Genomic DNA, 10307 nt, shown 5'->3' on the forward strand with positions numbered 1-10307 from the left:
AGAATGATTACTTTATGACAAAAGAATAAAACAGTCTCTCAAACAAATCACTACCAGCCTGATGTCCTTGTTGGACCTAGTGTAGAACAGAATGCAGTGTAGAACAGAATAGAATGCAGTATCTAATACAGTAGTGCAGAATAGAATGCAGTGTAGAATAGAATAGAATGCAGTATCTTATAGAGTAGTGCAGAATAGAATGCAGTGTAGAATAGAATAGAATGCAGTATCTAATGGAGTAATACATAATAGAATGCAGTGTAGAATAGAATAGAATGCAGTGTAGAATAGAGTGTGGTATTGAATAGAGTAGTGCAGAATAGAATGCAGTGTAGAATAGAATAGAATGCAGTGTAGAATAGAGTGTGGTATTGAATAGAGTAGTGCAGAATAGAATGCAGTGTAGAATAGAATAGAATGCAGTATCTAATGGAGTAATACAGAATAGAATGCAGTGTAGAATAGAATAGAATGCAGTATCTAATGGAGTAATACAGAATAGAATGCAGTGTAGAATAGAATAGAATGCATTGTAGAACAGAATCGAATGCAGTATTGAATAGAATAGTGTTGAATAGAATGCAGTGTAGAATAGAATAGCGAATAGAATAGTGTTGAATAGAATGCAGTGTAGAATAGAATAGAATGCAGTATTGAATAGAGTAGTGCAGAATAGAATGCATTGTAGAACAGAATAGAATGCAGTATCGAATAGAATAGTGTTGAATAGAATGCAGTGTAGAATAGAATAGAATGCAGTATTGAATAGAGAAGTACAGAATAGAATGCAGTGTAGAATAGAGTGTGGTATTGAATAGAGTAGTGCAGAATAGAATGCATTGTAGAACAGAATAGAATGCAGTATCGAATAGAATAGTGTTGAATAGAATGCAGTGTAGAATAGAATAGAATGCAGTATTGAATAGAGAAGTACAGAATAGAATGCAGTGTAGAATAGAGTGTGGTATTGAATAGAGTAGTGCAGAATAGAATGCAGTGTAGAATAAAATAGAATGCAGTACTGAATAGAGTAGAACAGAATGCAGTGTAGAATAGAATGCAGTATCGAATAGTGTAAAATAGAATGCAGTATCGAATAGAGTAGAATAGAATGCAGTGTAGAATAGAGTGTGGTATTGAATAGAGTAGTGCAGAATAGAATGCAGTGTAGAATAAAATAGAATGCAGTACTGAATAGTGTAGAATAGAATGCAGTGTAGAATAGAATGCAGTATCGAATAGTGTAAAATAGAATGCAGTATCGAATAGAGTAGAATAGAATGCAGTGTAGAATAGAATAGAATGCAGTATCGAATAGTGTAGAATAGAATGCAGTGTAGAATAGAATGCAATGTAGAATAGAATAGAATGCAGTATTGAATAGAGCAGTGTAGAATAGAATGCTCAAAGTTAAACTATATAACAGTTACGCACAAAAGTGTCATCCTTAGGGCACATCTTTTTGGAAATCCATGAACCTAGTATGAGCAATAGTGTGGCTCGCCTAAGTAAACCGCACTGATTATAATAGAGACAATTTCCCTGGAGCACAATGGAGATTGGAACCCAGATCCTTGCAGTTACCACCCCAGATCTTCAACCATTGGACTGGAACACCCACCTGTCCAAACTGCATCCTGGCCTCTTCAAATCCACCCACTTGAAGTCTCTTTTTAAGCAGGTCGAAAGGATACGTGAGAGTTTTACTGATGACTCCAGCAAAACTACCGCTGATCAGACTCTGTAAATCTCCTGAAAACAGAAAACAGGTCAGAGACGCTGGCACAGAATCGGAACTGAACGGGACAAAATATCAAAATCTTCAAGGAAGAGTTCACCCAAAGCAGACGTCAAGATAGTTACTGAAAAATGACTTAAATTTAGGATATTCGTATGCCTTCAGAAGCACTACTCAGGTGAACTACTCCTTTCATATACCTTCAAATAAAAACACCTTATGCATAGTTTAAATGTAAACTTTAGACCGTAAGGAGCATGTTTGGCTCTGACCTTTAGATTTAGTTTCCTGGGGCTGCATTAGATTCTTTAGGACGTTATAAAAGAAGAACTGCATGCCTGCGTATGGAAACACTGCCACTAGAGTGGGTGTGAGGCCCCTGTAGAAGGCAAGGGGCCCCTCTGAGCGGCACATCGTAGCCACAGCATGTCTGAGGTTACGATATATCTGTACACATAAACAAATTAGACTCAATATTAAAAATCTCTGTATATCTCTACTACTGTTTTGCAGAGAAGCACTAATACACACAAGCACCTCTGACCTTGGGTTCGCCCTGAGCAGCGAAGCGTGTTCGTAGAGTATCCAGCGGCTGGCAGGCCATGGTGGCGGAGCAGGCGGCCAAACCGCCACAGATAAAATGAACTCCAGCTTTCTGGCTGTTATAATCAGTCTTCTTATGAACCAGCTCTGTCAGGGCCTCGAAACTTGCAAACTAGCGCCAAACAGACCAATAGCGATAGTGTGTTATCTGAGATTCAAAAGTATCATATCAAATTTGTCAGTATAGAAGAGAAGAATATATTCAGGGAACTCTTACAAACTGATAAAAATGTATACCTTGAACTGTAGAATAAAATAGAATAGTACCAAAAAAAGAATAGAATTTAGGGAATGCAGAGTGCAGGGAACCCGCAAACTGGTAAAATGCATATTATGAATGCCGTTTAGAATAGAATAGAATAGAATGCAGTGTAGAATAGAATAGAACAGAATTTTATCTGCCAACAATCAAGAAAAACTGTGTCCAGGTGTAACTAGGAGAATTTCTGCTGTTTTAAAAGCAAAGGTGGTCACATGAATATTGATTTCGCTTTTATATGTTTACTGGACTTTGTTTAACATTAAGTGATAATGAAATCTAATTATGGCATAATTGTTTTAAGAATTGTTTTGGAAAGTTTTTCCACAAGTGCCTAAAACCTTTGCAGAATACAGTATCGAATAGAATAGTGTTAGAACATAATTCAGTGTAGAACAAAATAGAATGCAGTATCGAATAGAGTAGTGTAGAACAGAATGCAGTGTAGAACAGAATGCAGTGTAGAATAGAATGCAGTATCTAATAGAGTAGTGTAGAACAGAATGCAGTGTAGAATAGAATGCAGTATCTAATAGAGTAGTACAGAATAGAATGCAGTGTAGAATAGAATGCAGTATCTAATAGAGTAGTGTAGAACAGAATGCAGTGTAGAATAGAATAAAATGCAATATCTAATAGAGTAGTACAGAATAGAATGCAGTATAGAATAGAATAAAATGCAATATCTAATAGAGTAGTACAGAATAGAATGCAGTATAGAATAGAATAAAATGCAATATCTAATAGAGTAGTACAGAATAGAATGCAGTGTAGAATAGAATAGAATGTGGTATTGAATAGAGTGGTGTAGAAAAGAAGGCAGTATAGACTATAATAGAATGCAGTATCGAATAGAGTAGTGTAGAAAAGAATGCAGTATAGACTATAATAGAATGCAGTATCGAATAGAGTAGTGCAGAATAGAATGCAGTGTAGAAGAGAAAAACATTTAGGGAATGCACAAACTGGTAAAATGCATATCTTGAATGCAGTGTAGAATAAAGAATAGAACAGAATGCAGTGTAGAATAGAATAGAATGCAGTATCGAATAGAGTAGTGCAGAATAGAATGCAGTGTAGAATAGAATAGAATGCAGTATCTAATAGAGTAGTGCAGAATAGAATGCAGTGTAGAATAGAATAGAATGCAGTATCGATAATGCAGAAAGAATAGAATGCAGTATCGAATAGAATGCAGTGTAGAATAGAATAGAATGCAGTATCTAATAGAGTAGTGCAGAATAGAATGCCGTTTAGAATAGAATAGAATGCAGTATCTAATTCAGTAGTGCAGAATAGAATGCAGTGTAGAATAGAATAGAATGCAGTATCTAATAAGAGTAGTGTAGAATAGAATGCAGTGTAGAATAGAATAGAATGCAGTATCTAATAGAGTAGTGCAGAATAGAATGCAGAGTAGAATAGAATGCAGAGTAGAATAGAATGCAGTATCTAATAGAGTAGTGCAGAATAGAATGCAGTGTAGAATAGAATGCAGTATCTAATAGAGTAGTGCAGAATAGAATGCCGTTTAGAATAGAATAGAATGCAGTATCTAATTCAGTAGTGCAGAATAGAATGCAGTGTAGAATAGAATAGAATGCAGTAGCTAATAGAGTAGTGCAGAATAGAATGCAGTGTAGAATAGAATGCAGTATCTAATAAAGTAGTGTAGAATAGAATGCAGTGTAGAACAGAATAGAATGCAGTATCTAATAGAGTAATACAGAATAGAATAGAATGCAGTATCTAATAGAGTAGTGCAGAATATAATGCAGTGTAGAATAGAATAGAATGCAGTATCTAATAAGTAATGCAGAATAGAATAGAATGCAGTACCTAATAGAGTAGTGCAGAATATAATGCAGTGTAGAATAGAATAGAATGCAGTATCTAAGGGTAGTGCAGAATATAATGCAGTGTAGAATAGAATAGAATGCAGTATCTAATAGAGTAATGCAGAATAGAATAGAATGCAGTATCTAATAGAGTAATGCAGAATAGAATAGAATGCAGTATCTAATAGAGTAGTGCAGAATAGAATGCAGTGTAGAATAGAATAGAATGCAGTATCGAATAGAGTAATGCAGAATAGAATAGAATGCAGTATCTAATAGAGTAGTGCAGAATAGAATGCAGTGTAGAATAGAATAGAATGCAGTATCTAATAGAGTAGTGCAGAATAGAATGCAGTGTAGAATAGAATAGAATGCAGTATCAAATAGAGTAGTGCAGAATAGAATGCATTGTAGAACAGAATAGAATGCAGTGTAGAATAGAGTGTGGTATTGAATAGAGTAGTGCAGAACAGAATGCATTGTAGAACAGAATCGAATGCAGTATCGAATAGAGTAGTGTAGAAAGAATGCAGTGTAGAATAGAATAGAATGCAGTATCTAATAGAGTAGTGCAGAATAGAATGCAGTGTAGAATAGAATGCCGTGTCTAATATAGTGTAGAATAGAATGCAGTGTAGAATAGAATGCAGTATCAAATAGAGTAGTGCAGAATAGAATGCAGTGTAGAACAGAGTGTGGTATTGAATAGAGTAGTGCAGAATCGAATGCAGTATCAAATAGAGTAGTGTAGAATAGAATGCAGTGTAGAATAGAATGCAGTATCAAATAGAGTAGTGCAGAATAGAATGCAGTGTAGAATAGAATAGAATGCAGTATCTAATAGAGTAGTGCAGAATAGAATGCAGTGTAGAATAGAATGCCGTGTCTAATATAGTGTAGAATAGAATGCAGTGTAGAATAGAGTGTGGTATTGAATAGAGTAGTGCAGAATCGAATGCAGTATCTAATAGAGTAGTGCAGAATAGAATGCAGTGTAGAAGAGAAAAACATTTAGGTAATGCAGAGTGCAGGAAACAGGCAAACTGGAAAAACGCATATCTTGAATGCGGTGTAGAATAGAACAGAGTAGAATAGAACAGACTAGAACCTTAAGTTATAATTATATGATGTCATTATGTTCAAATATTATTAACTAAACACAATTTACATACAGAAAGATGATTCCGCTCACATCAGAACTGTAACCTGAATATATTTTATTTAGCCTCTAGTACCTGAACTGCCCCAAAACACATGGACAGCAGCTGGGCAGGAATGTGACCTTTCCAGAAAGCAGGAAGTCCTTCTTCAGTCAGAATACAGCGTGTGGCCTGCCATACACCCCAGTACTTCCCCGGACGATTCTTCGAGGACACCTGCTCAATCTGCAACTGTGAAGAGCAACAAGCATAAAAAAACACAGATTTTAATGTAACTTCTGGACTGTTCGAAACTGAAGATCTGAATAAGCCTGAAAGTGTAACACATTGCCTGTCAGTTGCTATGACAACAACATAATTCAGGCACAAACTAATCAACAACATGCGGACTGCATTCTCTGCAGACAAAAAGCAGAGCAGACTAATTACTTTCTTTCAACTGGGCATGCCCAGTACATGTGTGGATTTGGGAGTGGTACAGTCATCTAAAATTCCACAGGAAAAGTGACTCATTCTCTAGGCACGATGATGATTGTTATTACACGTTAGACAAAGAGCACTACAAGAGTTAGTTGTGGATAAAAATGCACTTTATGTGAACAACATTAAGATGTTTATACATAAATATGTATAGAATAAGAACCCCTCACATATAGTTGGATATTTAAGAGCCAGTTTGCTTTGGCTCAGTGGAGGGCACATCACATACTTGAAATCTAATTTTGATGACGTCCAGGGGGCTGATGATGGCACGGGTGACCATACCCGCCGCTGACCCGGCCAGAGCGGCTTCCTCTGGGGTGAGAGCAACACCGGGGGAGTTTGGATCATACCCCACCATTCCTGATCAGATCCACAACCAGTCTGTGCATTGAGAAGTATTTTAAAAATATGACACACACACACACACACACACACACACACACACACACACACACACACACACACACACACACACACACACACACACAGCATTTCACCTAAAATGTCTGAAGTATCAAAACATAGTGAGTCGTCAACCCAGACAGCTTCTTCGAAGGTGCCTATGCACAAAAATGCTGACTAGATTGGGAAATCACAAGGTTATGATACACCGCCTGTGTATAAACACGTATAACTATAAACAGACCTTTCTTATGTGCTCTTCAGAGAGTACTGTGTTCATCTGTAAAAATCTGCCGATTATTATCTTCTCTTGTGAATGCACAGCAGAAGTATGGCATTAGAGGACACCTCATGCTCCCTTCTTAGTCACCGCTGAACACAGTACAGTAAACCAATGATAGAGCGGTGCGCCTGTATTTACTGTCCGTGTTCGGTTTCACACCGAGCACATTAGTTCCTTCCATCATAAGCTTTTTTTTCCTTTCTTTTTTTTAAATGCCAGAAAAATCTTACCTGAGAAATAGTTGAAGAAGAACAAAATAAAATAAACAAATAAATAAATAAATAAATAACAATAATAATTAAAAAAAAAAAACCCAGAAAGAAATTGTATGTTGCATGTTGTGCAATGATGATACTTGTTGACATTTCAAGGATTTTTTGTTTGTTTGTTTGTGCTCAACATAGCAAAACTAAATGTAGCTGTGTCTCACACAAAAAATAATTTATGTTTACAAATTCCACAAATAATATATAAATGTGCAATATTCTGAATCTGAGAGTTTGTGTTATAATAGAAAAAACTTAGAATTTATTATGAATTATTGCTTATTATTATGAAAGTATACTATTACAAGTATGATATTTTTGTAACATATAAACTATTTCATCCTAATTCATTAGATTAATTAATCCTGCCTTCATAAATCATGATTAAACTAAGCATTTAAAAATGTTCCCTTTAAATTTCATTTTGTAAATTGTATTAATTTTATTTTATTTTATGTGTAATTTATAATATCTATCTATCTATCTGTCTGTCTATCTCTCTGTCTGTCTATCTCTCTGTCTGTCTATCTATCTATCTGTCTGTCTATATATCTTTGTCTGTCTGTCTATCTGTCTGGCTGTATCTTTGTCTGTATGTCTATCTGTCTATCTATCTGTCTGTCTGTCTATATATCTATCTGTCTATCTATCTGTCTGTATGTCTGTCTGTCATTCTATCTATCTATTTATCTTCTGTCATTCTATCTATCATCTATCTATCTATCTGTCTGTCTGTCTGTCTATCTATATATCTATATGTCTGTCTGTCTAAATATCTATCTATCTATCTGTCTGTCTGTCTATATATCTTTGTCTGTCTGTCTGTCTATCTATCTAATGTCTGTCTGTCTGTCTGTCTATATATCTATCTATCTGTCTGTCTGTATATATTTGTCTCTCTGTCAGTCAGTCATTTAGTCTGTCTGTTTGTCTATCTGTAATGTTATATTTGTATATCTAAAATTTAATCAATGGATCTACAGTATATTTATTAGTAAATATGTATAGTTTTAATTATTTAATTGTTTTTAAATGTTTTATTCATGTTCAGCAGTTTTCAATTAAGATTATTCATATTTTATTTAAAGGTGAACTCATTCTTTTTTCTTCTTCTTTTTTTCCTCATTAGAAATAAGTTGAACTCCTAAAGACATGAATAGTAATTTTGGAATATATGTAGGACATCATGACCCCTCACATTAAAATGAAGACTCCAGTCTTTCACACATTGATTAAAGTAATCATGGCTGATTGTGAATACTAAATATATACAATGGCATCTGAAACTGAAAACTAAACAAAAGTTACTGAGTTCACCTTTAAAATATATCATATTTTTTTATTTATATTTTCATGACTACTAAATTCAAAAATAGAGTAAATACATAATAATAATAATAATAATAATACGTAATATTAAAACAGTAATAAAGATGAACTTGCGTTCTACTGAGGTGGCGTGAGACTCCGCCCACATCCTGAAGTGGCCTCCGCTGATTGGTCACTTCCACATTTAGACCAGGAAGTGAAGGTCGTGTTATTTTGAAAAAGGTGTTTCATTCATTTGCGGTGTGTAAACAGGTGTTGTCATGTGTGTTCTCGTGACAGGGGCTGTGCGCAGTTTGAATTGAGCTCTTAGGACGCTGTTTTACTCCTGTTAGTTCAGATATCGGCTTCATTTAGTAGTACAAACGCACCCATTGGAGATGACGGAGAATAGTGAGAGATAAAGTAACAGAAATTATTATTTTAGGCAGTTAAATAATGCTGGGGTTAATTTAGCTTTTTCTTTCAATGGACTGGATTTATCGAGGATGAAGGCGAGTGTAACACTGAGATACGAGATATGAAGTCGATAACACACATTTAATGTATTAAATAGTAAGTACTGTGTATGGACACATATTAAAGGGATAGTCCACCCAAAAGTGAAACTCCACTCATCATTTACTCACCATCACGCCATCCCAGATGTGTATGACTTTTTTTTTTTTACTGAAACAAAGATTTTTAGAAGAATATTTCAACTCTGTTGGTCCACACAATGCAAGAGAATTGTGGCTAGAACTTTGAAGCTCCAAAAAGCATATAAAGGCAGCATAGAAGTATCACCGAAGACTCCAGTGGTTAAATCTGTATCTTCATAAGTGATATGATAGATGTGGGTGAGAAATAAGTTATTTTTTTTTTTTATACTATAAACAGCCCTAGTTCTTATTTTGTATTCTCATTCTTATTGCATATCACCACCTACTGGGCTGGAAGGAGAATTTATAGTATCACGTCTGAAGACACGGATGTAACTACTGAAGTCTTAGGGGCTACTTTTATGCTGCCTTTATTTGCTTTTTTGAGCTTCAAAGTTTTGGAACCTGTTGACTTGCATTGTATGGACCTACAGAGCTGAGATATTCTTCTAAACATCTTTCTGATGAAACAGGTTGAATTGTTTGTGAAGAACACGCAGCGCTACATATGGCTTAAAAAGGGCACCGCATACCAACACGACGACATCATCCCAACGGTGAAGTACGGTGGAGGGAGCATCATGATTTGGGGCTGCTTTGCTACTTCAGGGTCTGGACCGCTTGCCATCAAAGGAAAAATGAATTCCCAAGTTTATCAAGATATCTTACAGAATAATACCAGGGTGGCTGCAGCAGGACAATGACCCTAAACATCGAAGTAAATCCACTACAGAATGGAGAAAAGAAAATCCACCATTTGGAGTGTCCCAGCCAGAACCCAGAAATTAACCCAATAGAGATGCTGTTGAATGACCTTAATAGAGACATTCACACCAGACATCCTAGCAATATGGCTGGTCTGAAGCAGTTCTGGAAGGAAGAATGGTCCAAAATTCCTTCTGAACATTGTGCAGGTCTAATCCGCACCTACCGAAAACGCTTGGTTGAAGTTATTGCTGCCAAACGAGGATCGGCCAGTTATTATATCCAAGGGTTCCCTTACTTTTTACACACTCTGTGAATGTTCAATAGGATAGGTTCAGTAAAGTCATGAAAGATTATAATTGTTTGTGCGCCCCGAAGAGGTACTGATGCACCCGAGTTCCACCCCAACCACACCACTCAGTCCTGGGTCACTCTCTCCTCCCCAAACCTGGAGCTAAACCAGAGACCTCTGGAGTGCACCAAACGACCCGAAGAGGTTAACAAACTCTACATTCATATTTACATCTTCAAAAGTGTGCGTTTTGATTACATTTACTCACTATTTTAAGAGAGCTATATTTTGCGCTTTATACGACATTTTCG

The 10307-nt window shown here is 35.9% G+C and overlaps 1 protein-coding gene across 1 annotated transcript in view; it reads right to left on the reverse strand.

Annotated features, from left to right (window-relative positions):
• The window catches only part of slc25a19 (solute carrier family 25 member 19), an 8461-nt gene extending 1579 nt beyond the window's left edge, over positions 1–6882 (reverse strand). The window contains exons 1-6 of the mRNA XM_052139607.1: positions 6728–6882; positions 6308–6462; positions 5674–5829; positions 2283–2453; positions 2011–2185; positions 1622–1752 (exon numbers count right to left, since the gene is read on the reverse strand). Of these exons, the coding sequence (XP_051995567.1) occupies positions 1622–1752; positions 2011–2185; positions 2283–2453; positions 5674–5829; positions 6308–6439 (765 nt within the window). The 5' untranslated portion in view covers positions 6440–6462; positions 6728–6882. The remainder of the gene's footprint in view (positions 1–1621; positions 1753–2010; positions 2186–2282; positions 2454–5673; positions 5830–6307; positions 6463–6727) is intronic.
• Positions 6883–10307: the final 3425 nt, after the last annotated feature.

The sequence above is a fragment of the Xyrauchen texanus genome, chromosome 12 (genome assembly GCF_025860055.1).
Source record: "Xyrauchen texanus isolate HMW12.3.18 chromosome 12, RBS_HiC_50CHRs, whole genome shotgun sequence".
In the NCBI taxonomy this organism is placed as follows: Eukaryota; Metazoa; Chordata; class Actinopteri; order Cypriniformes; family Catostomidae; genus Xyrauchen; species Xyrauchen texanus.